This window comes from Indicator indicator, chromosome 16 (assembly GCF_027791375.1).
Source record: "Indicator indicator isolate 239-I01 chromosome 16, UM_Iind_1.1, whole genome shotgun sequence".
In the NCBI taxonomy this organism is placed as follows: domain Eukaryota; kingdom Metazoa; phylum Chordata; class Aves; order Piciformes; family Indicatoridae; genus Indicator; species Indicator indicator.
This window is the reverse complement of record NC_072025.1, coordinates 2,553,622-2,578,930: the sequence shown is the minus strand read 5'-3', so window position 1 is coordinate 2,578,930 and position 25,309 is coordinate 2,553,622. Positions and strand designations below refer to the sequence as shown.

At 51.4% G+C, this 25,309-nt stretch overlaps 1 protein-coding gene across 1 annotated transcript in view; it reads left to right on the top strand.

Moving 5' to 3' along the window:
- The window catches only part of NPTN (neuroplastin), a 77,158-nt gene extending 52,572 nt beyond the window's left edge, over nucleotides 1–24,586 (top strand). Inside the window, exons 5-8 of the mRNA XM_054388119.1 lie at nucleotides 11,390–11,523; nucleotides 13,080–13,353; nucleotides 23,547–23,568; nucleotides 24,526–24,586. Of these exons, the coding sequence (XP_054244094.1) occupies nucleotides 11,390–11,523; nucleotides 13,080–13,353; nucleotides 23,547–23,568; nucleotides 24,526–24,586 (491 nt within the window). The remainder of the gene's footprint in view (nucleotides 1–11,389; nucleotides 11,524–13,079; nucleotides 13,354–23,546; nucleotides 23,569–24,525) is intronic.
- The last annotated feature ends 723 nt before the right edge of the window (nucleotides 24,587–25,309 follow it).

Genomic DNA, 25,309 nt, shown 5'->3' with positions numbered 1-25,309 from the left:
CTCACAGCTTCACAAGAGTGGCTTGGGGGGGGGCTGGAATTCCTCCTTTGGCAGAGAGAACCCCCAGGGCTTGTGTAGAGTGAGGAATTATCCTGTCAGGTCTTCTGCAAAGCAGAGTGGGGTGTGTGAGTGTAGCTTTAAGCTGAAAAGACTCTTTGCTGTCTAACTCCTGGTGGAAAGCCAGTACTGTAGCAGTACCTTGGGTCTGCATTGAAAGCACAAGCTGGAGAATTTTGCAGGCTCCTTGAAGTTCTCAGACTGCACATAAATCCATCCTGCTCAGTGCTCATCTGCACTGCTGATCCTGGAAGAGCCAGGCAGTTAAACTTCATAGAACCCCAGAATGCTTTGGGTTGGAAGGGACCCCAAAAGTCATCTAGTTCCAAGCCCCTTGCCATGGGATGTGTCCTACTAGACCAGGTTGCTCCAGGCCCTGGCCAAGCTGGCCTTGAGTTGATATCACACAGGGATTTTCTGGGTTGTCAGTGTCTCTGGACAATATCCATGCTAGTGCCTTTTTGTCCTTTGCAAAGGAAGATGTTCTCTGCAGCTGGGCTGTATTGATAGGACCAAGGGGCAGTGGCTTCAAACTAGAGCAGAGCAGATTCAGATTGGATGTTAGGAACAAGTTCTGCACCATGGGGGTGGTGGAACCACTGGAACAGGTTGCCCAGGGAGGTGGTTGAGTCCCTGCAGCTGGCCTGTATTGATAGGACCAAGGGGCAATGGCTTCAAACTAGAGCAGAGCATCTTTAGATTGGATGTTAGGAACAAGTTCTGCACCATGGGGGTGGTGGAATACTGGAACAGGTTGCCCAGGGAGGTGGTTGAGTCCCTGCAGCTGGCTGTAAGTACTCCACACCTTCTCCCAAAGCAGTGCTCACTCTCCAAGCAAGCAGCTCTGTTTGGTACTCCTTCACCTGTAGAGTTGTTAGCTAGTTGTTAATCAAGACATCTGTGGTGTCTCAGTGAGGCATGAACTTTGTGTGAGCAGGCAGATGCCCTCTTTTACTGCTCACCTGGCAGGGCAGTGGTGCTGAAGTCATTGTACACTAATTGAATTGCTCATTGTAGTTAAAAACATCACAGTTTGGAGCTGCTGAGGCAGACAGAAGAAGAGATGATTCTGGGATATGGAAGTGCTCCTGGACCAAAATAGGGCCTTCCTGACAGCTTGTGAACAGCTCTCACCAATGCCTGGCAGCAGATGCAGTAATCCAGGATGCAGCAGTGCCATTTGCCTTTATGTAATGCTGCCTATTTTCTGCTTGGCCCCTGGGCATGTGCTCTGTGCAGGCAGGAAGCTGAGCCATGGGGTTAGCGTTGCAGGTGGCTTTGTGCACTGAAAGCAGACTTGCTTGGTGGGGGGCAAAAAAAAATGTTGTTAGGGTGGCAGGAGTGTAACAAAGGGAGCTGTGGGGGTTCCAGACATGGCACAAGTCTGGCTTCCCTCAGAGAGCCAGCTTGGGGCTGAAGTGTCTGCTGGAGACTTCAACCTGCTTGGGGGCTCCAGAGAATCAACAGAATGGTTTGGCTTGGAAGGGGCCTTCAAGATCAGCCAGTTCCAACCCCTCTGCCATGGGCAGGGACACCTCCCACTAGCCCAAGTTGTTCAAAGCCTCATCCATGGAATGAGTCCATAGAATGGTCTGGGTTGGAAGGAATCTCTGAAGGTCATCCAGTCCAACCCCCCTGCAGTCAGCAGGGACATCTTCAACTAGAGCAGTTTGCCCAGAGCCCTGTCAAGCATCACCTTGAATATCTCCAGGGATGGGACCTCCTTAGGCAACCTGTTGCAGTGTTCTACCACCCCCATGGTGCAGAACTTGTTCCTGACATCCAATCTCAATCTGCTCTGCTCTAGTTTGAAGCCATTGTCCCTTGTCCTGTCCCTGCAGGCTTTGCAGTCTCTCTCCATCCTTCCTGTAGGCCCCCTTCAGGTACTGGAGGACTCCATCCTGGCCTTGAGCACTTCCAGGGAGAGGACATCCACAGCCTCCCTGGGCAACCTGTTTCAGTGTCTCCATACCCTTACTGGAAAGAATTTCTTCCTAATCTCCAGTCTCAATCTGCCCTCCTCAGTCTTCAATCCATTCCCATTCCGGTCCATCCAACCTTGGAAGTGTTCCAAGCTGGATTGTCTGGGGCCTTGAACATCCTGATCTGGTGGAAGGTGTCCTTGCCCATGCCAGGGAGGTTGAGACTGGATGATCTTTAAGCTCCCTTCCAACCCAAACCATGCTGTGACTTCTGAGTCTCACTGCAGTTATCCCCAGGCTGTCAGAGGCATTGTGTGAGTGCAGCTCCAAGGCTGAAGCAGGCTGAGCAAATCACAGGATCAGAGGCTCACAGGGTTGGAAGGGACCTCTGGAGGTCTTCCAGTCCAACCCTCCTGCCAGAGCAGGACCACAGAATCCAGCACAGGTCACACAGGGACACATCCAGATATGGGTCTTGAAGGTCTCCAGAGAAGGAGACTCCACAACCTCTCTGGGCAGCCTGTTCAGTGCTCTGGGACCCTCCCAGTGAAGAAGTTCTTCCTCATGCTGAGGTGGAACCTCCTGTGCCGGAGTTTCCATCCATTGCCCTTTGTCCTATCCCAGGGTGCAAGTGAGCAGAGGCTGTCCCCTCCCTCTTGACCCCCAGCCCTCAGCTATTGATAGACATTGATCAGATCCCTCTCAGCCTTCTCCTCTCCAGACTGCACACCCCCAGGGCTCTCAGCCTCTCCTCCCCAGGCACTGCTCCAGTCCCTTCAGCATCCTTGGAACCCTCTCTTGGACTCTCTCCAGCAGATCCCTGTCCCTCCTGAACCGGGGAGCCCAAGACTGGCCAAAAACCAATCTTGGGATCATTCTGCCTTGAAGGGAGGACCTTGTCTCCCCTTCTGCTTTGGCAGTGGAGCCAGCTGGCTGGGGTGCTGCAGGTGAGCACCTGGTGAGGCTTGGTGTGGTTATTTTCAGCAGGAGCAGTGCCTGTCTGAAGGCAATTTCTTACACTTCAGTTGCTCTGTATCCACCCAGTGGAAATAGCTGCAGTGCCTTTGCTGTGGTGCTGGAGCTCTGGACACTTGAAGATGACAAGGAGAAAAAAACAACAGTTGCAGAGCATTCTGCCTCTGGAATCATTCTGCTCTTGGCAGGTGCTTGGGAGGAAGGGGAGGATGGAGACAAGTTTGTCTTTTTGTCTTCTGATACTCAACAAACCAGACAACCTGACAGGGAAGAAGATGCTTCCAGTTCCATCTGGCTGCCCAGCAGTGGTGCAGACATCAAGACAAGTAACTGCCAAGTGAAGCATGACTGAGGGAGGCTGGCTGTCCTCCCTGCCCTGCCTTCATCCCTTCAGAGGCTTCCTTCTTTCTGGGCACCTGGACTTTTTTAATACCTCCTCCTGTGAGGCCTTTCTGCCATTACCTCATCAAGGGGCCTGTCCTGACCTCCCTCCCCAGCCCCCATTCATTTTTCACCTCTCCTCTGCCCTCCCTAGGTGCTGTACTGTTTTTAAGTGCTCAGAGCTGTCCTGTTTCTGCCTCTGAGAGACCTCCAACTTGCCCCTTCGAAAATGCTCATTCCCTCGCCTGATTTCAGCTCCCCTGGGGGTCCTGTTTCATGTGCAATGCCCACACTCAGAATTCTCCTCTTTCTAGTCTGGCTCCAGTCCAAGCAGCATGCTTGAAAACCAGTGCTCATTGCAGCAGCCTTGGGAGGTCTTGCTTCACAGATTCACAGAATGGGTCAGGTTGGAAGGGACCTGAAGAACCAGCTGCTGCCATGGGTAGGGACACCTCCCACCAGCCCAGGTTGCTCAAGGACTCATCCAACCTGGCCTGAAACACTTCCAGGGAGGAGCATCCACAACCTCCCTGGGCAACCTGTTGCAGAGTCTCCTCACCCTCACTGGAGAGAATTTCTTCCTAATCTCCAGTCTCAGCTCCCTTCTTCCATCTCAAAGCCATTGTCCCTCATCCTGTCACTCCCAGCCCTTGTCAGAAGTCCCTCCCCAGCTTTCTTGTAGCCTCCTTCAGGTACTGGAAGCCTGCTCTAAGGTCTCCCTGGAACCTTCTCTTCTCCAGACTGAACAGCCCTAACTCTCCCAGCCTGTGCCCACCACAGGGGAGGTTCTCCAGCTCTCTGATCATCTTCATGGCCTCTCCAGCACCTCCAGGTCCTTCTTGTGCTGGGGACACCAGAGCTGGAGGCAGTGCTGCAGATGGGGTCAGAGCAGAGCAGAGGGGCAGAATCCCCTCCCTGTGCTGCTGCTCTCCCTGCTTTGGATGCAGCTCAGCACACAGCTGCCTGCTGGGCTGCCAGGGACCATTGCTGGCTCCTGGGGAGTTTGTCACCAACTGACACCCCCAAGGCCTTCTCCTCCACACTGCTCTCCAGCCACTCCTCACCCAGCCTGGATTTGTGCTGTTGATTGCCTGGATCCTGGTCTAGGACCTTGTACTTCAAGGAATCATAGAATCAGGCAGAGTTGTAAGGGAACACAAGGAGCAGCCAGTTCCAACCCCCCTGCCGTGGGCAGGGACACCTCACACTGGATCAGGCTGGCCAGAGCCTCATCCAGCCTGGCCTTAAACACCTCCAGGGATGGGAACTCAACCACCTCCCTGGACAACCCATTCCAGGCTCTCACCACTCTCATGGTGGTGGGCTGCTTGAACTTCATGAGGTGGGCTTGGGCCCCTGTCTCAAGTCTGTGCAAATCCTTCTGGCTGGCTCCTTGCCTCCTGGCTGTCTCTGCTGCAGTTTCACAACACTGCACCAGGAATGAAGAAATCAGCAGCAGAAATCAGATCTTCTCCCAGCACAGCTGTAGCTTGGAGCCATCTGAAGCAGTGCACAGAAGGTGCAGGTCCCATTCTCCCTTCTCATAGTACCTTTGCTGTCAGCTCTCCACCCAGACCTGGATTAGAATGAGGATGCAGAAAAAGAACTCTTCCAGAGTTGACCTTTTTTTATTAGGTCACCCACAAGCAGAATAGTTTCTACATGAAGAGTATTTTTAGGTGCTTTTGCCCTTGCTTTAATTTTGTCCCTTAATAGGAAAACTTGAAGGGCTTTTGTTATCTGGGGCATGGTTTGGAGGTGTCCTGCATGTTAGTTCTGCTCTCCTTAGGAGTGCTTAGGTAATGCAAACAGCCAGAAACCAAGGGCTGAACACCCCCTGTGTCTCAAGGAATGACCTTGCATGCACTGTAACAAGGGAAAAACTTCTCTTTTGGGGGCTGCATTCAAGCCAGAAAGCTGCTGCAGTGCTTTTTGGCTACCAGAAGCAGGGAGGTCCAAAGCTTACTCTGGCACAAAGCCCCTCTTCTGTGGTGAGTCAGTTCAAGGCTGTCAAAAGAAGGATGCCTCTCAGGTCAGTCTTTTGTCAGGAATGGCTGTAGGGGTTTGGGGTTGAGTTTTGGGGGGTGCTAAGCTGAGCTGGCCCTGCCTCTCCTTGCTCTTCCATCTGCTGTTTCAAACAAGCCGTCTGTTCTACCTGGAGAAGAGAAGGCTCCAGGGAGACCTTCTGGTGGCCTCTCTGTACTTAAAGGGGGCAGTCAGAAAGCTGGAGACAGGCTGTTTGTCAGGGCCCTTTGTGACAGGACAAAGGGGTGATGGTTTGAAACTGAAAGAGGGAGATTGAGATGAGGTAGAAGGAAGGTGATGAAACACTGGCCCAGGCTGCCCAGGAACCATTCCAGGTTTGTTTAAGGCTCTGAGCAACCTTCTACTCATAGAATCCTGTGGGTTTGAAGGGACCTCTAGAGGTCATCCAGTCCAACCCCCCCTGGAGTCAGCAGGGACATCCCCAGCTAGATCAAGTTCCTCAGAGCCCCATCAAGCCTGACCTTGAATGTCTCCAGCGCTGGGGCCTTCACCACCTCCCTGGGCAACCTGTTCCAGTGTTCCACCACTCCCAGAGTAAAGAACTTCTTCCTGATGTCCAGCCTAAAAAGTTGCAGATGACCCTGCTGAGTGCAGGGTGGTTGGATTAGGTGACCTCCAGAGGTCCCTTCCAACCCAGACCAGTCTGTGATTCCATGGCTTAGCTCTCCTGTTTCACAAGGCAGGAGTGAAACACTCAGTGTCGTTTGGCAGGGCCCCACCTTGGTCTGGTTGCTGTGGGAGCTGATCAGCATGGCTGGGCTCATGCCTCCACAGCCAGCTGCACCTGAACAGACCTGTGGGTTCTGCTGCCTACAAGCTGAAGCCAAATCTAAGCCCTTTCTGAACAGAAGCTGCTGCTTTCTGTGCTTTGTCTGTTCCTGGCACTGGAGCAGAGCAGTGTAAGGAAGATCCTGCCTTGCAGAGCTTCCCAGGCAGGGATTGCTCTGCTGATAAAGCTGTGCCTGAGGTCAGACACAGATTTGCTTTAATTGTAGTTTGTGTAGCAGTTTGTTGACAATTAGGCATAGAGCCATGGAATGGGTTGGAAGGGACCTTCAAGTTCTTCCACTTCCAACCCCCCTGCCATGGGCAGGGACACCTCCCACCAGCCCAGGTTGCTCAGGCTCTCATCCAGCCTGGCCTTCAACACCTCCAGGGAGGGAGCATCCACAGCCTCCCTGGGCAACCTGTTCCAGTGTCTCCCCACCCTCACCACAAAGAATTTCTTCCTCATCTCCAGTCTTAATCTCCTCTCTTCCATCTCAAAGCCATTGCCTCGCCCTGTCACTCCCAGCCCTTGTCACAAGTCCCTCCCCAGCTCTCCTTTAGCTCCCTTCAGGTACTGGAAGGCTGGTCCAAGGTCTCCCTGGAACCTTCTCTTCTCCAGATTCTCTCAGCCTGTCTTTGCAGTAGAGGTTCTCCAGCTCTCTGACTGTCTTCATGGCCTCCCCTGGACGCTCTCCTGGACTTCTTGTGCTGGGGGCCCCAGAACTGGCTGCAGTGCTGCTGCAGGTGGGGTCTCACCAGAGCAGAGGGAGGGAATCACTTCCCTCAATTCATGGCTCAGCCATGGGTTGAGACTGAGCAGCATCGTGCCCTGAAATATTCATGTGCCACACAGAGCTCCCCTTAGGCTGAGTACAAAAATAGTGCCTGGCCTAGCAGAGGTGGAAGTGGCTGCTGCTCAGCTGTGCCCAGCAAGGGCAGGGCAGGGCAGGAGGTATTCTTGTCTCCTCTACTCTCATTGGGATAACCTGGAGATGATGTTCTCCTCTTACAGGAGAAATGTAATTATCCCTGGGCTGGAGGAGAGCAGGAGGTCACCCTGCAGGAGAGGGTTGGATGTCCTAGAAAGCTTTTCTCCTCTCTTTCAGCTGTCAGCACCCTCACAGAAAAGTGGGCCAGCTGCAGAGTGCTGCCTTGCTGTATCCTCTTCCCCTGCAAGGTTCTGCTTTGCCTCACTGGCTGCTGGGAGGTGGCAGTGAAGAATGAAGTGCTGACAGAGGGAGGCTGTGTTGGGGCTTCAGCTTTAAGCTTCTTCTTCTCCTGGGGGTAACTTGGAGCTGTTTTTGACAGCCTGTCAGTGCCAGTTCTGGGATGGTCACCTTGATATCTCAAGCCTGTCTCTTGTGTTCTGTTTCTGCTTGCCTTTCATCTTCAGGAGGTTGGAGGAGATCTCTGCATGTCAGCCTCAAGGAAGCAAAAGCCACAGGGAAGTCACCAAGCTTAACCAGCTCCTGCCTAAAAGAGGAGCCTAGAAAGGAAGAGATCACAGCATGTTAGGGGTTAAAAGGGACCTCTAGAGATCCTTGAGTCCAACCCCTCTGCCAGAGCAGGATCACCCAGGGCAGGTCACACAGGAACACATCCAGACAGGTCTTCAAAGTCTCCATCTAAGGAGACTCCACAGCCTCTCTGGGCAGTCTGCTCCAGGGCTCCAGCACCCTCACAGTAAAGAAGTTTCTCCTCATGTTGAGGTGGAACCTCCTGTGCTCCAGCTTGTACTCATTGTTCCTTGTCCTACCACTGGGCACCACCAAAAGAGCCTGGCACCTTCATCCTGACCCCCAGCCCTGAGATATTTAAACACGTTGATCAGATCCTCTCTCAGCCTTCTCTTCCCCAGACTAAACAGCCCCAGGGCTCTCAGTCTTCCTCCATAAGAGAGATGTTCAAGCCCCCCTGTCATCTTCATAGCCTCTGTTGGGCTCTCTCAATGGACCATGAGATTAAATTCACTTCTTCTTGAGCCACCATCTCTTGGCTGAAATGTTAGAGACCCCTTTGGGGCTTGGTTTGAAGGGAATTTGCAGGTGCACATCCTGCAGCTGAAGCCATGCTTCATCTACTGGAGATGGAATGCAGTGCACTCACCACTACAGGCTGATTGGTTTTCTTCTTGGAGACCTTCAGCTTAAACACTGAATATCCTCCAGGTGGTGGTGCCCCTTGTAGGCAGAGGTAGGCTGTGCTCACTTGTAAGCATGGAGTCATCTTTCCTTTCCAGCTTGCTCCAGTTTCCATAGCTGGCAGCTTCTTTTCACACAAGACCAGAGAGCTGTGAGAGTTTGGTGGCTTGTGTCCCTCAGAGCATTTTCAGATTTGCTGTGTAAAGATACATTGTAGGTGTCAGAAGGATAAATAACACCCCTTGCACCTTGGTCTTGTGCTGGCATCACAGAATTCACAGAATGGGTTGGGTTGGAAGGGACCTTCAAGATCAGCCAGTTCCAAACCCCCCTGCCATGGGCAGGGACACCTCCCACCTGCCCAGGTTGCTCAAGGCCTCATCCAACCTGGTCTGGAACACACCTAGGGAGGGGGCATCCACTGCCTCCCTGGGCAACCTGTTCCAGTGTCTTCCCACCCTCACTGGAAAGAATTTCTTCCTAATCTCCAGTCTAAATCTGCCCTCCTGAAGCTTCAATCCATTCCTTCTAGTCCTGTTACTCCCAGCCCTTGTCCAAAGTTCCTCCCCAGCTCTCCTGTAGCTCCCTTCAGGTACTGGAAGGCTGCTGTAAGCTCTCCCTAGAGTCGTCTTTTCTCCAGGCTGACCCAACTCTCTCAGCCTGTCTCCATAGGAGAGGTTCTCCAGCCCTCTGATCATCTTCTTGGCCTCCTCTTGAACCCTCTCCAGGAGCTCCATGCCCTGCAGTTAGCAGCTGGCATTTGTTTGGCTTCATCTGCTGGTCCTGCTACACGATCCTCTATATTGAATGAGCAAAGCCTGTGTGGGCACAGGCTGATCAAGTCCTTCCTTCAGCACCTTCCTTGTGAGCTGATTTTCTTGGGTAATGAGCTCTCTTTTTCAGCTCCCTGCTGAAGAGATGTTCACTTAAAGATTAGATTAAAAAAAGATCTTTAGCATTAATTTTCCAGTGGCATCATTTCCTTAAGGCTTCCACCAGAGGCCCTGCAGTTTGTTTTTATTCCTGGTGGGCAATATCTGTGCCAAGGAGCTGCTCTCTGTGTCCTCTTAGAGCAAGCTGGAGGGTCTCTTCAGCCTGTCAGTGCTTACTGACAGCTCTGACTGTTCCTGCATCAGAGCCAACCATGCAGCTAGGGGTTAATAATTCTGTAAGCATTCTGTAAGGGTCAGAACTTGTGCAAAGCCCAGGCTGAGTCTGAGAGAAACCTGGGCTGGTTGTCTTCTCCAGAGATGCCTTCTGAGGTGAGCACACCCAACGTAGGGAATACTGGAGCTGAAGCATTCTTACAGCCATCCTTTTGCTGTTGTTCAGGAGCTGATTTTAATTCCAACATCATCAATCAGCTGCATCCTTGTCCAAAAGAAATCTTGCAGGAGCCAGACCTGGGCCACTTCCTGCAGCTGAAAAGCCCCTGCCTTTGAAAGGTGCTAATTGCTTTAGCACCTCAGCCTGCCAATCATTTTCCCAGAGAGCTGTGCTGTCCCTTGGGGGAAGGGCAGGGTCAGCTCATGCTGTCTGCTTGCCTGAAACAGTTGTGCTTGGCTCTGGTTTGCTGGGACCCAGCAGAACTGTGGCATTGCTTTAATTCCTTCAGCCTGCAGCTGAGCTGAGCTGTCAGAAGGCTGCCTGCTCCCTCTCTGCAGGGGGTAGTGAAAGGAGCTCTCCCTCAGCAGACTCCTTGGGCTAAATTCCAGTGCCTGGGGGGCTTTTCCTGGAGTGCTGGGCTGGGGCTTGGCCTGGATTACCAGCTCAGTGTCCTGCCATCACACAGCAGGCCACGTGTGACATGATTAGCAAGCTAGAAAGCGAATGGCCTTTAAAGGTGGTCACTACAGCACCACAGCCATCTGCTTAAGGGAAGGTTCAGCTCAGGCACCCCATTGATCCACCCTAATCTCTCGTGAGGCATTAGGCTGCCACGAAGCTGCTCTGGCAGCCACAGCCAGCAGCACTGACGTGGCTGGGAGGGAGGTGAACTCCCAGGTCCCTCTGCTGATGTCCAGGGCTGCCTTTTGCCCAGCTTCACCTCCTTGGAGCAGATGTATTTATGTACAGGCCTGAGCTGGAAGGAGCTGCCCAGGGAGGTGGTGGGGTTAAGGTCCCTGGAGGTGTTTTAGAAAAGCCTGGATGAGGCACTTAGTGCCATGGTCTGGTTGATTAGTTAGGGCTGGGTGATTGGTTGGACTTGGTGATCTTGGAGGTGTCTCTTCCAACCTGGTTGATTCTGTTACTCCTGCTGCTTTGCAGCTACCCATAGGTTACCCAGGGGTGGTGTGGCTGGAAGGTGGAAGGGGCATCAAGCATAGCAGATCACAGCCTGTCAGTGGGCTGAAGCTCAAATGGTGCTGCAGGGAGGAAGCCCTTGATTCAGCTTTCAGAAATGCACCTGAAGACAGCATCAGTTCAAAGTCCTGATGCCATGGGCAAGTTGTAACCAGAATCCCTGACAGCTCTGTTTCAAAGCCAGGGCAGGAGGGACCTCCTGAGCAGTGGGGAGGTTGTTCTGGTTTAAGCTTTCCCAGAGTCCATAAGCCCAAATGGAACAGATTTAGGATCAAGAGGAAAGGACAGGAAGATGGCTCCCCTTAAATAGGCTTGGTGGACAGGAAGGGGGAGTGGAATGGACCTTGACCCAGGGACCCCTGGGAGGGGGAACCAAGTCTCTCTGCTCAGCTGGGTCATGTTTCTTTGTCCACCCTGAGGGCTGGGTACTTTTGAGCCCACCCCCTCCAGGGATGGGTGTAACCTGGCACACAGGACCATGTGGCTGTTTCCTGCACAGGGGAACGGCTGAGCCTCCTTAGTTTTGTAACTCAAGCCTGATGGTGAAGGTTTCTCCCTTCTCTGGCTGGCTGGCTGGCAAAACCAAGCCTGAGGGACGTCCTTTCAGATGTTGAGTTGAGTTGCTGCTTGGAGAGACCTGGGAATGGCAGTTTCTCTTGTGTGTGGGAAAAGAACAGCTTCCAGGGAGCTTGTTGCTTATTTTCTGCTCAAGGAGCTTAAAATAACTCTCTTGATGGAGCAGCTTGGAAACACAGAGGGGTTTTCGTTTCTTTTTTGTCTCCTTTTGTTTTGTAGCTATTCCTGACATCACTGGCCACAAGAGAAGTGAAAACAAGAACGAGGGGCAGGAGGCTCTGATGTACTGCAAGTCCGTGGGCTTCCCACATCCCGAGTGGGTGTGGCGCAAGAAGGTCAATGGAGTGTTTGAGGTAAGCGTGGAGCAACCTGCCACAGCCTCCTGGGAGGAAGGGAATGAGCAGCCTGGGCTCAGGGATGGATGTCAGGAAGAAGTTCTTTACTCTACAGCTCTGCCCTGGTGAGGCCACACCTGGAATATTGCATCCAGTTCTGGGTTCCCCAGTTCAAGAGGGACAGGGATCTGCTGGAGAGAGGCCAAGGGAGGGCTCCAAGGGTGCTGAAGGGACTGGAGCAGTGCCTGGGGAGGAGAGGCTGAGAGCCCTGGGGCTGTGCAGTCTGGAGAGGAGAAGACTGAGAGGGGATCTGATCAATGTCTATCAATAGCTGAGGGCTGGGGGTCAGGAGGGAGGGGACAGGGACAGCCTCTGCTCAGTTGCACCCTTGGACAGGACATGGGGCAATGGATATAAACTACAACACAGGAGGTTCCACCTCACCATGAGGAGGAACTTCTTTACTGTGAGGGTCCCAGAGCCCTGGAACAGGCTGCCCAGAGAGGTTGTGGAGTCTCCTTCTCTGGAGACTTTTCAGGCCCACCTTGATGTGTTCTTGTGTAACCTGCCCTAGCTCTGGCAGGGGGGTTGGGCTCAATGATCTCTTCCAACCCCTTAGTATGTTGTGAGCTGAACTGTTGCTGGGCAGTGGTGGGTGGGTGACTTCCTAAGTGCTGTGATGTCCCTTCACACTGGTGATGTTCCTTGATGAACTCATCCCAGATCAGCTGTCAGGTAGATCAAACATCCATATTTTATCAACATTTTGCCCTTTTTAGAGTCTTTAAATGTAAGGAACTTCCAAAGTCTCCTTTTCCAAATGGAGACAGCATATTAATTCCTGCTTCTCCAAGCATTCCTGATGTGGGAATGCCCTGAGCACTATCTATCAGCACTGCCTGGTTCTTTTCATTACAGAGCAAAGCAAAATTTTCTTCATTATTATAGAATCATAGAATGGTTTGGGTTGGAAGGGACCCCCAAAGGTCTTCTAGTCCAACCCCAATGCAGTCAGCAGGGACATCCTCCACTAGATCAGGTTGCTCAGAGCCTTGTTGAACCTGACCTTGAATATCTTCAGTGGTGGGGCCTCATCTGTCTTCCTGGACAACCTGTTGCAGTGTTCCACCACCCTTATGGTGCAGAACTTGTTCCTCACATCCAGGATAAATCTCTTCTAATTTCAAACCATTGTCCCTCATCCTAACACTGCAGGCCTCTGGAAACAGTCCCTCTGCAGCCTTCTTGTAGCCCCCTTCAGGTACGGGATGGTTGCTATGAGGTCTCCCTGGAGCCTCCTCTTCTCCAGGCTGAACACCCCCAGCTCCCTCAGCCTGTCCTCATAGCAGAGCTGCTCCAGCCACTCCCTGATGATCATGCTCACAACCAGTGGTGTGTGATGGCTGAACCTCCTTAAATGAGGATGAAAAGAGAGGTTGTCGTCTAGAGTGGCAGGTTCCTGGTGGTGTCTGGAGGCAGAGTTGGACTTTTCTCTTGGATGAATGCCTCCCACGGAAAGGCACCGAAACTTCCTAAACCCTCTTGCTCTTCTCCACCTTTTCTCCCTTTCCCAGGACATCAACAACTCCTCTGGCAGGTTCTTTATTTTAAACAAAGACAACTACACCGAGCTCAGCATCACAAACCTACAGATCAACGAGGACCCCGGCGAGTACCAGTGCAACGCCACCAACCAGGTTGGCTCTGTCTCGGTCACAACCATCCTGCGTGTGCGCAGCCACCTGGCTCCCCTCTGGCCCTTCCTGGGCATCCTGGCAGAAATCGTGATCCTGGTGGTCATCATAGTCATTTATGAGAAGAGGAAGAGGCCGGATGAAGTTCCAGACGGTAAGTGTGCCTCGAGGCACTTGTGAAGAGGAGGAACAGCGACCCCCAGCCAGGCCAAGCCAGCCGGTGGAAGCAGAACGGAGTGGGGCTTGGTGGCAGGAAGGATCAGCAGCCCAGTTCCTTCAGCTCTGAGCTTTTTTGTTTTCTTCTCTGTTCCCTCTCTGAGCATTAAGCCCAGCAAGTGCAGAGAGCCCAAGAGCTCTCAGACCACGGGTGGGTCATTGCAGTAGCTTTTAAAGCTTCTCTTGCACAAGAGACGTGGCACTCCTGTCTCTTCCCTGCTGTAGCAGCCCTGGGGAACCCTGCACGTCAGCCCTGAGGAGCACAGGGCAGCCCAGAGGGAAATGCAGGCACTAATCCATGCTGGCACTCCCTCTTCCACCTGGCATCTGGATTTGGACACTGGGCAGGTCTTGTAAGAAAGCATTCTACATAAAGGGATTGGGACTGCAGGGATGCTGGAAAACCAAAAATGTTTTCAGTGTTCGAAGAGCAGAGGAGGCAGGGCTCTGATTTTGCTGTGTAGTTGAGTTTGTGTTTAAGGAATGCTCTAGACACTTCACCCAGTTGTAACGGTCACTGAGGTGAGTTTCCTAAAGATCAGGTCTGATGGTAGCGCTCCTCAGTTACACCCTCTGGTGCACACACAAAGTACCAACTCCTCCATCTTGGAGCTTCTTCTGCACACCTTCCTGTTTAAAAGCTGGGAGGAATTTGAGGCTAAAATGAGGATTTGGAAGAGCCACACGGGAGAAGCAGGGCTTTAACGTGACACTCAGCTACTTACCACAGTGCTTACCAAGAAAACCTATCCAAGGAACCCCCTGTGAGAAGCAGCTGGTGTGGGGAGAAACCTGCTGTAGGAGCATGGCACGTCCAGCCAGTGGAGCGAGCAGGTGCTTTAGCCTGTGGAGGGCACCATGCTGGATCAGCACAGGAAGCTCTGCGTCATCAGCATCTTCCTGGGCTGGGCAAGCTCCCCAGCATGGCAGGTAACTTCCAAAGGCAGCTGTGTTGCAGCTTGTGGAGCAATGGCAGAGGTGCTGAGGCTGCGATCTGCTCCTGAAGTTGGGGCACAGGGATCTTCAGGCCTCCTGAGCTGTGCTCCAGACAATGAACACAAATAATCCTACCAGACATGAGAAATGTCAGTACTGTGGGGATGGCTGAGACTTGGCTCACTTCTGTAGCAGATCAAAACTGCCTCCAGCAGTGCATACCTAGGGGAAAGCAGCTTTAGCTCTTAACCTCTGGAGTGGCACCTGCTAATTCTAGAGCATGCCTTGAGATTGCTCTAGGTGCGTACCCAACGAACCTCACGCTGTGTCGTGCATGTCCCTCTGCATATCTAACAGCTTCACAGCTGCTGAGGGGTTTGGACTGCCAGCACTTGGTCCTCGAAGCAGCCCTCAGCCAGCCCAGAAGACTTCAGATCAGACAACTCCAGTGCTCATTGGTGCTGCTCCCACCTGGCTCTGGCCTAGGTGTGATGTCAGGATGGCCAGGGAGGATCTCACCTCTGTGGTGGCTGCTCGTAGTTGCCTGCATTTCAGAATTGCATTTCAAGTTCCAGAAGGTCCAAAGCAAGGCAGCAGATTGTTAATTTAGTGATTTGATTCGTTACAAGCAGCCTCAGATGGCCTCAACCCAACCGAAATTGGCTTGCACCTGAGCAGATCACAGGGCAGCCACCAGCTTAGTGTGGAGGTAGAGAGGTCACTACCTGTTTGTATCAAAGGCTGAAGTTTCTCTGACAGGTCTGGCTGCTCCTCAGTTCCCTGAGGGATCCATGCTCATCATCTCTGCTGGAAGTGTCCAAGATGATGAGCCAAGTAACCAAGGATACTAAATTTGCTTGCTCAGTCTGCTGTTATTTTAGAGGCAGCTAAGCCTGAGCCCTGGAGAGTGATCCCCTCTGTGGTGGGCAGATGTTTTCCCTGGCCACTCCTGGGAGACAAAATCTGACTGTGACAATCTTAATGCCCTGTGTCTTGAGGTTTGCCTAGAGGAAGAGGCACAATCAGCATAACATCATCTCAGCTCAAGTCCAGCCTGAGTCCTGCCTTCCCTTGGATACTCTTGCATTTTGAGTGGCACCTGAAGCTTTCTGTGCTGTGGTGGTGGGAAAGCACCCTCTAAGCAGAGGTGTTTGATGAATGCATACATGAGAAGTGGTTGATGGGCTGCTGATTTCCACCCCTGGATGTCTTCCTCCGGTTCTCCTTGGTTGTATTGTTTTCAAGAGGCTGTTAGGAAATGCCAAAGTTAATGTTTGAATGCTTACTTAGTGCTGGGAATGGAACCTCTCTGCTCCCCAAGTCAAACCTCCACCCCTGCGTGCTGCAGTGAGCTGTGATGGTAACACCAAAGAGCCTAGAGCTGAGCCAGCAGCTCCTGCAGATAGGGTCTGAGCACCACACTCCTTAACAGCAATGTCAGTTGGCAGCAGCTGTGTTGTCCTCAGCTGTCAGCTGAGGGTTTGGTGTTTGAAGCCCTAGGAAGGGTTGAGGTTGTGCCACGTCTTCATACGAAGCTGTTGGCAGCAAGAATCATGGAACGGTTTGAGGTGGAAGGGACCTTAAACATCATCCAGTTCCAAGCCCCCTTGCCATGGGCAGGGACACCTTCCACTAGCCCAGGATGCTCAAGGTCCCATCCAACCTGGTCTTGCACACCCACAGGGAGGGCATTCACATCAGGTTCAAGCTCTGTTAGTGCCTCCTTGCTAATGGAGGGGGGAAAGGAGCCTCAGCAGCAGAGCATCCTCCCTGCTTATCCTTCTTGCTGGGATGTGAATTTTGTCCTTGGACCCATCTTTAGACACTGAGGTTCCTCCATATCCTTCAACATCCTCCCACTGATGGTGGAATAACTCTGGGCCTTCCTTAGTCTGCAGATTTCTCTGCTGCTCTTTGCTCTGCAGTAGCAGGTACGAGCAGCCAGACACCTCCAGCCCTGTGTGTGGCTGGGCGGCCATTGGACATCTTGCTTTGGGTCACTTACTGGTTCCTGTTCAACTTGGCACATCCTCTGCTGCAGATAAGGTGTCAGCCTCTGGTGAACAGCCTAAGTGTTGGGGTGCAGGCTCTGTGAGGTGACATCCTTTCTAGAGCTGCCTTCCCCACTGCTGAGACCACACCTTGAGTCCTGGGGTAAGTTTTGGGGCACTCGCTCCCAGAAGGACATTGAGGAGCTGAAGTGTGCCCAGAGAAGGGCAGCAAAGCTGGGGAAGGGTCTGGAGAACAGGGCTGGGGAGGAGCAGCTGAGGAACTGGGGGTGTTTAGTGTGCAGGAGAGGAAGGTGAGAGGAGACCTCATTGCTCTCTACAGCTCCGTGGAAGGAGGCTGGAGCCAGGTGGGGGTTGGTCTCTTCTCCCTAGTGATGGGGTGAAAGGAAATGGCCTTAAGTTGCCCCAGGGGAGGTTTAGTTTAGACATTAGAAGAAACTTCTTCACTAAAAGGGTTCTCAAAAGACTGAAACAGGCTGCCCAGGGGGGTGGTTGAAACTCCATCCATGGAGGTGTTTCAAAGCTGCAGAGCTGTTGAGCTTCTCATCCACCAGCACCCCCAAGTGCTTTTCTTCAGGGCTGCCCTCAAGCCAGTCACTGCCCAGCCTATAGCAGTGCTTGGGACTGCCCCAACCCAGATGCAGGACCTTGAAGAGGCCTCTGAGGAACCCCATCAGGAACTTCAGTGTTTGTATTTGCAGTGCACAAGAGGCTCTTTGTAAGAACCTCAGAGCAAAGTGAGGTTCAGCAGGCCTTGGGGCTGTGCCTTTTTGGTGAAGGCTAAACAAAGAGGTGCCAAAAAGGGCTTTGGATGAACTGATGCTGACCAAAACCACCCAGCTGCTAGTGGGGAATGGGACTGTTTGGAGAGAAACATTATCTCCATCCTGGAAGGTGTCTGGGCTGCTTTCCAGAGCACCTGGGGACTCTGGCCAGCCAAATAAAGCCAAACTGAATTAATTCTGTTTCCCTTTCTCTCATCTCCATGTGGCACAGGCTAAAAATGGCCAGTGGGAGAGTGCCAACGACCTCAGCTCTTGGCAGAGGCTGGAGGGGCAGGTACCTGCTTACACTGGGAGCAGATCTTCTCAGTGTCCTGATGAGCTGCTTAGGTTCCAGAGTTTGAGGGGATAAAGGAGGCTAAAAGGAACTTTTCCTGCTGGCCTAACAAGGTGTTACCTCCACCTGGGAGGACCTGGATGCTCCTTGAACTTTGGCATTTCCTGAGGGCAGTTGGTTTTGCATGGACCTTGCTTTGTTGTGTTGAGTTTGTTTGCTTTTTATGCCGTGGGACAGGGCTGCTCAGTAGCTCCTTGGCTGACGTTTCCTCCTTCACATAATTGAGATCTGTCAGTTTGTTCCTTTGGGATTTTTTTTTCCTTCCTGCTGCTACTGAGCAGAAAAAGGAACCTGGCACCTGTGAATTCTGAATTTCCACCAGAAGTGGTGCGAGGATGGCAGTGGAAGATGCCCAGTGCAGGTTCTTGCTGGCGTGCCTGTGATTTAGGGGCACTCTCCTCCCTCTGCCATCCAAATTATGTGCTGGAAGGAGGAAGGCAGGGCAGATTGTGCTCGAGGTTCTGCATCCTTTCCAAGAGAGAGTCTTGCCTGGCTTCAGGGGTGGTAGAGCAGTGGAGGGCTCTGGAGGCGGTGTGCAGCCTAGAGGGGGTGAGCAAACGCGTGGCCTCCGGTGGCTTTGGGTGATGAAAGCTGCATGACTGTGGCATGTGGAGGCCAGAGATGCTGCATGTGCCATGGGGAGGGGTTCCAGCAGGGCATTGCTGATGTGTTTGGCACAGAATGCGAGTTGCTTGGACTTCCTTTGAGGATGAAAGGCAGCAAACGGTGCTTTAGTCCTCGGCGGGATAGCTTAAGCTGCTTACCGCAGATGGACGTAGCCACCAGCCATGGTGACCTGAATGTAGTGTGTCAGAGGGGCCTCAAGAACGTGTTCCTTCTCTAGCTGGGGGATCAAACTGCCTAAGATTAGCAAAGAGGCTGTTGGAAAGGGTGTGTCCTGGGGTAAGTAGAAGGTAAAAACTTGCTGGCTGCATTCCCCTGGAGGAATGTGAAGTTTTTACTTCCCAGCCCACGTCCCACAGGATCTTTAGCTCAGAGCCGTGAGGTGACTGGCTTATAATGTGTCCTTTTTCTCCTCTTTCATCACTTTTCCCTTCTCATTTCTCAGCCTAATACAAAGACTTTTCCTTAAATGCTTTTCTGCTCTGACCCTGCAGAGGCTCCATCCATACCCCCACCTTCTTTCTAATAGCCTTTTGTTTTTTCTTGACTTTCCCTGTTCCTGGTCTTACTGTAAGTAACTTTAAAGAACCAAATGTTTTCACTGAAACGATTTGCTTGTAACTGCTTCAGTTTGGGGTTGGGTTTCTGTTTATTTCCTCTTACCCAGACCTTTCTCTCCCACCCTTAAAATCCAACAAGGGGAGGAAGTGGCCCCACAGGCAGGTGGAGAGGCTGCGGTGAGCAGCAGGCATCGGTGTACCAGGGTGGCAATCGAGCAGCCTGGCTCCTCTGGGCCTATGGTGCCCATTTGTTAGATGCTGTGACAGGAGCAGGATTCCTCCAGCCTGGTGTCACTGATCTGGGCCACACACACTTGTGCCTTCACACACATTTCATTTGAGAGCAACCACTTTGGTGGTGGTGGTGGTTTGCTTCATGGAGTGAGGCGAGCGTCTCCATTCACCTCTTCTGTCCCCTCCCTCCAAGTTCTTACATGAAGGCAAAGGGAAGAGAGTCACAGAATCATAGAATTGTCAGGGTTGGAAGGGACCTCCAGGATCATCTAGTTCTAATCCCCCTGCCAGGTTCAGATCAGGTTGCTCAGAGCCCCATTCAGCCTGGACTTAAAAACCTCCAGGGATGAGGCTTCTACCACCTCCCTGGACAACCTCTTCCGGTCTCTCACCACCCTCATGGGGAAGAATTTCTTCCTAACATCCAATCTGAATTTACCCATTTCTAGTTTTGCTCCATTCCCCCCAGTCCTATCACTCCCTGACACCCTAAAGAGTCCCTCCCCAGCTTTCTTGGAGCCCCCTTCAGATACTGGAAGGCCACAGTAAGGTCTCTGAGCCTTCTCCTCTCCAGACCTAAGGTGAGAAATGCTACCTTTGAATCTCTGCCTGCAGCCAGAGCCCTACATGCTTCATGCAGGGTGTAGGGAACACTGGTGTCCCTGTGTGGCTGTGAACTGCTCTCTGCTCCATCTGGAGCCTTCCACTTGTTTTAAGAACAGAAAATTTTATCAAGTGAAACTTCTACAAAATTCTAAACTGAGAATGAAATTATTTTTCCAACTTGGGCAAGCACAGTTCAGAATTCTTCTGAATGTTTTCCAGAGTTTTCAATGCTCTTGTCAGATTTTTTTTCTCCCTTGGAAAGCAAAATCTTAAAGGGTAGCTTTGAAACAGGAGAATTCCCCAGCAACCTCTGTAACATTTTGCCAGACCATGGAGGTTGTGGTGTCACACAGGGGCCCAGAGCTGCCACAGACCCTGGCTTTGGCTTTGCCTTTTGAGCATACAGAGATCATAGAATGGTTTGGGTTGGAAGGGATCACCAAAGGTCATCCAGTCCAACCCTCCAGCAGGCAGCAGGGACATCCTCTACTTGATCAGGTTGTTCAGAGCCTTGTTGAGCCTCACCTTGAATATCTCCAGGGATGGGGCCTCAACCCCCTGCTTGGTCAACCTGTTCCAGTGTTTCAGCATTCTCATGGTGCAGAACTTTTCTGTTTTCACTGATTCACAAATTGCATTGGGTCGGAGGGGACCCTCAAAGGTCATTTTGTCCAACCCCCCTGCAGTCAGCGGGGACACCCCAGCTAGATCAGGCTCCCCAGGGCCACATCAAGTCTGATCTGCCAAGGCAGGTCTGGGGGCTGCCACATGCTGGTGTAAGATCCACCACAAAGCTGCTTGGCCTCTCAGGATAGTTTTCTGTGCAAGTTCTAAAGCACAAGCAGAAGTCCTGAATCCTTGAGGTTGCATCAATTTGAGTCTTAATGCTGGAAGTAGCCATCAGTGTTACATTTTTAACTGCCACCAGTCACAAGAGTCTACATGAGATAAATCTGATGTTAAAAATAAACACTGCAGTGTTCCAAAGTAGGCAGAAAACAGAGGAACATCACAACCACCTTGTAAATTAAGGCTGAAAGGAGGGAGGGGACATACAAAACACAGCCTCCTCCTCCGGAATTACATCCCCAGACAGCTCTCACAAGCAGAGGAGCTCAAGCAGATCTGTTTGTCAGCATCTTGCATTCTGAAGGCCCAGATCTGTGTTCCTGGCAGGACTGATTGCCTCTGGTACTCGATGCACTGAAGCCAAGCAGCAGCAAGCAATTCCAACCTCTCCCTTCAGGGCCACGGGAAGCAGGTCATCGCTGTACCCACTGCACCGGCCTGGCTGGTTGGGGGTTGTCAATCTGGTGTCATGTAAACAAGGAGGGATTTTGGAGTCTGCAGATCTGCTTCCCCCTCCCCCTTCCAAAGGAAATTCCTGCCAGAGGAGGAGGGGTTTGAGCGTGGTCAGTCCCCAGAGGGGTGCAGACCCGAGCACAGCAGCAGCAGCAGCGAGCAGCAGCCCGGGAGGATGTTCTGCGCGGCCGTAGGTTGCTTAGAGCAGGGCTCCTGGCATGAAAGGTTTTGCGGTGATATTGATAACCTGTCGGTTACTATGACTTCTTTTTTTGTTTGTTTTTTTTTTCCCCCTTCAATTGCATCATACCCTTAAAAAAATGGTGGTAAGTGCGAGATCTGCATGCTTTGGAGTTTGTTTAATCTCCGCTTCAGTCTATACAACGCACAAGTCATGATGTTTAACACTTCTCTCTTAAAACTTCCTCATTCACCTTCACAACTAATTTGGATTTCAGTTTTGCTGGTTTGTTTTTCTTTTTTTTTTTTTTTTTAATCTTTATTTAGTCTTTTTTTTTTTTTTTGTACTTCTTTTATTATTTTTTTCCCCCTGTCCTTCTGTTGCCCCACTCTGGTTTCACTGAGGTTTCGGTCTCTGTCTGTACTGTTCTGGGGATGCTTTTCCAGCAGTTAAGTGGCTGACCCGGGCAGAGAAATTATCTTTGGTCTGATTTTTTGTTTGTTTGTTTGTTTGTTTTTTAATCTCTTAAGTTTCTAGATGGGAAGGGGACAAGTGGTGGTGATCCACCACCTCATTTAAAGTCCTCTTAACAGGCATTTTTGTTGGACCTTTGTAAAGAGAAGACCTGGTGGCAGCCTTGATAAACGCTGAGGGGTTTTTTGTTTGTTTTTCGTTTCGTTTGGGTTTTTGAAACCACACAAAAGTGCTGACCTGAAACAGGCAGAAATATTTTAACAGAGAAGGGAAAGTGGTCATTTTCTAGCGAGTGCTTACTCTGTGTCCAGGGTGCAGTTTGATGTCTGAAGTCCAGCCAAACAAACTCTCAAAGCTGTTGCTGGTGCTGGTTAGGGAGGTGGGACAGGCGAGGGAGTCTGGCAGCGGCACGGCACCGCTCCCAGCTGCCCTGCACCGGGGTGGGCTGGGGGCCCGGGGGCTCGCTGGCTGTCTGAGGCTCAGCCTGCTTCACCATCTTTTGTGACTCAAAAGATGCCCGTGGAAGGAAGTTGTAGAGTCACTCTGCCGTGCTTTGTGTCGCAGTACCTGATGTGTCTCTGTATATCTCCACTGTATATACAACAGCACATTGATGTCTGGTTGTCCTGACTAGTCCCAGTTCTCTCTGTACCTTGTCCAATAGTGTACTGGACTCCTGTGGACACTGGTGTGTGGCTAGTCTGTTATTTTGGCTGTAAAGCTCTTGGTTTGTGGTTAGTCCTTTCTTTTTTTGAAGTATCTTCTTTTTTTTTTCGTTGGGGTCACTGTCTGTGCTAGCGGTGGCTTTGCCTCTATCCATTGCCTTGAGAGGTACAGGTGGAGTAATGTCCCCCTGCGACCGGCATTACTCCCGGCGTGTGCTCATGCGGATGCCTACACACTCCTGAGACTGTAATCTCCATAACTGCTTCATGTGCACTAAGCACCCTTGTGGAATCCTGCTGAGAGTTTCTTTTAGAGGCTTCAATACAAACAAATCGAATCCCTGCAGCACGGAGGTGGCAGTGCCAAAACCAGCAGGTCCTGAATGGGGTCCCCCTGAAAGGCTTCCTGGATTGATTTTTTTTTTGTGTGTGTGTGTGTGCTGCTGTTTCAATGCACTTTTGTCTTCTGGGACTGCAGCTTGGGAGCACAATTAAGTGGTTAAGAACACACCCCAAAAAAACCTCATTTGGTCACAAAAGAGCTCATGTGAAACATTCTTCCTTTGCAGATGATTCTCCCCCCGCCTACCTTTCCCCCAATTCTGTAAAGAGACACAGGCAGAGCAGTGCTGGAGTCTCTTGTCTCTGGAGGTGTTCCAGCACCCTCCCAGCTCCTGGTGCTGTGGGATGCACACACAGTGCCTGCTGCTGCCCAAGGACTGCTTGTGGGTGCTTGACTCAAGGGTTGCACCTTCAAACCTCCTCCTAACCTGGCCCATCCTGATGAGACATTTAGAAACCCAGAACAGAGGCTCATAGAATTGTTTTTGGTTGGAAAAGGCCTTTAACATCGAGTCCAACCATTATGTGTGTAGAGGTTGTGCCATCATAGGGGAAAGATGAGCCTGTGGTGCATGTACCCTGTGGTGTGCAACCAGCAATTACCCATCAGCAGTTGAAGAATGCCTTTTAAAAAAATTATAGATATATAAAAAATAATAAAAAAATTAATACAAGAATCAAACTCAAAAGCAAGAAAACAACCAGCAGGATTTTACAACTGAGACGTTGGTTTGTCCTCTCATCTTATTTTTTTCTGAGATTGAACCACTGGAACTTGGGGACAAGATGAGTTCACTGCCCATATTGCAACAATCTGTCCGCTACAGTTGCAGTTCTTCATGACCAAGCATTCCAAAGTGTTAACTAAACCCATCAAAGCCACACACCTGCCATTAAACCCCAGCCCAGAGCAGTAACTCCATGGCTGCACCAGCCAGCGGAATGGCCTTGAACGCTGTAGATAGATGGGTTTGCTGCTTGCCCTGCAGCTAGGGCAGCCCACAAACGCTCACGCTTCTTTGTTTTTCTCCTTTCCTTTCCCTGCCTCTCCCTGGATGCCGTCGGGATCCTGGCTGCAGATGATGAACCAGCTGGGCCAATGTAAGTGCGGTGATGAGACAAAGAGCTGAGCTGACTCGGGGGGGCCGTGGAGAGGGACTGTTTGCAAAGGCCTGCACTGGTAGGGTGAGGGGCAATGGTTTGAAATGAGTGAAGAGCACATTTAGATTGGATGTGAGGAACAAATTCTGCACCATGACGCTGGTGGAGCACTGCAACAGGTTGCCCAGGGAGGTGGTTGAGGCCCCATCCCTAGAGGTATTCAAGGTGAGGCTCAACAAGGCTCTGGGCAACCCGATCTGGTGGAGGATGTCCCTGCTGAGTGCAGGGGGGTTGGACTGGATGACCTTTGGAGGTCCTTTCCAACCCAAACCATTCTAGGGTTCTGTGGGGGAAGAGCAGAGAATCATAGAATGGCTTAGGTTGGGGTTTTTCAGCCTGGAGAAGAGAAGGCTCCACAAAGACCTTCTGGTGGCCTTTCAGTGCTTAAAGGGACCTCCAAGAAAGCTGGGGACAGACTTTTGAGCAGGGCCTGTTGTGACAGGACAAAAGGGTGATGGTTTGAACTGAAAGAGGGAGATTCAGACTGGAGAGAAGGAAGAAATTGTTTACACTCAGGGTGGTGAGAGCCTGTCCCAGGTTGCCCAGAGAGGTGGTAGATGCCCCTTTCCTGGAACTATTGCAGGTCAGCTTGTTGGGTGCTCTGTGCAACCTGCTGTAGTTGCAGATGTCCCTGCTGACTGCAGGGGGGTTGGAGTAGATGGCCTCTAAAGGTCCCTTCAACCCAAACCAGTCTGTGATGCTGTAAGAGGAAACACTGCTGAAGGAGTGGAAATGACACATGGAGGAGGCAAATTGCACTGGGCACGAAGGGGTCAAGCTGGCATTTTGTAGCTAAGAGGCAGCACAAAATTCTGTTTGTTACTTACAAAGACTTCCCTCCCCCCCTCCATGTTTGTGACTGATTTCAATGCATTTTTCTTTATTACTTTCCTGCAGGAAAACCAATTCTACAAACAATCACAAAGACAAAAACTTACGCCAGAGAAACACAAATTAAAAATGCTCATCATGTAAGTATGCCCCACACACCCCCCAGGGAGGGCCAGCCCAAAGCCCTCCCTCCTCTTCCTCTGGTGCTGGGGATGTGTCAACAGAACCAAAAGTTGCTGGGGGGGCCAGGTCTGGAGCCTTCTTGCCAGGTGTCCCAGAGCATAATAGGCTGCAGGTAGTTTAATGATTGAAATCTACATAGTCACTGCTATTGCTAATGAAATGCCCCCAGCCCCCTCCTCAGTCACTTAGAGCCTGGAGGCTAAGGTGTGGTTGGGGACCTGTACCTCCAGGTAGATCCCCAGCAGCTGTTGCTTGCACGCTGTGGTGGCAGGGAGTGGTGGCACTGCTGCTGGGCATTGACTGGCACCTTTTCTCCTTTCTGTTTTTTTGTAGAGCTTTAAGTTTCTGAGAGACTGATGGCAATATGACCTGCTAAATTTAAGGGTTGGAACTCTTGGTTCTAGAACTCCAGTTCTGTCTGATTATTATTATTATTCTTATTATTCTTCTTCTTATTCTTCTGATGATTTGATTTTATTTTTTCTCCTCCTTTTCAAGTGAGCAACGATATGACTGTCTAAAGCATGCCTTATTTAGCCTCTCCTGTAAGGGTGACCTAGCCAGATACATTTTACTAACGCTTCCGTGTAGAAGGTGTAAACACTTTCGGGCTTTGATGTGCTGTGAATGTTGCTTCCTCCTTTTCTTTTGATTCGCTTTTCTTTCC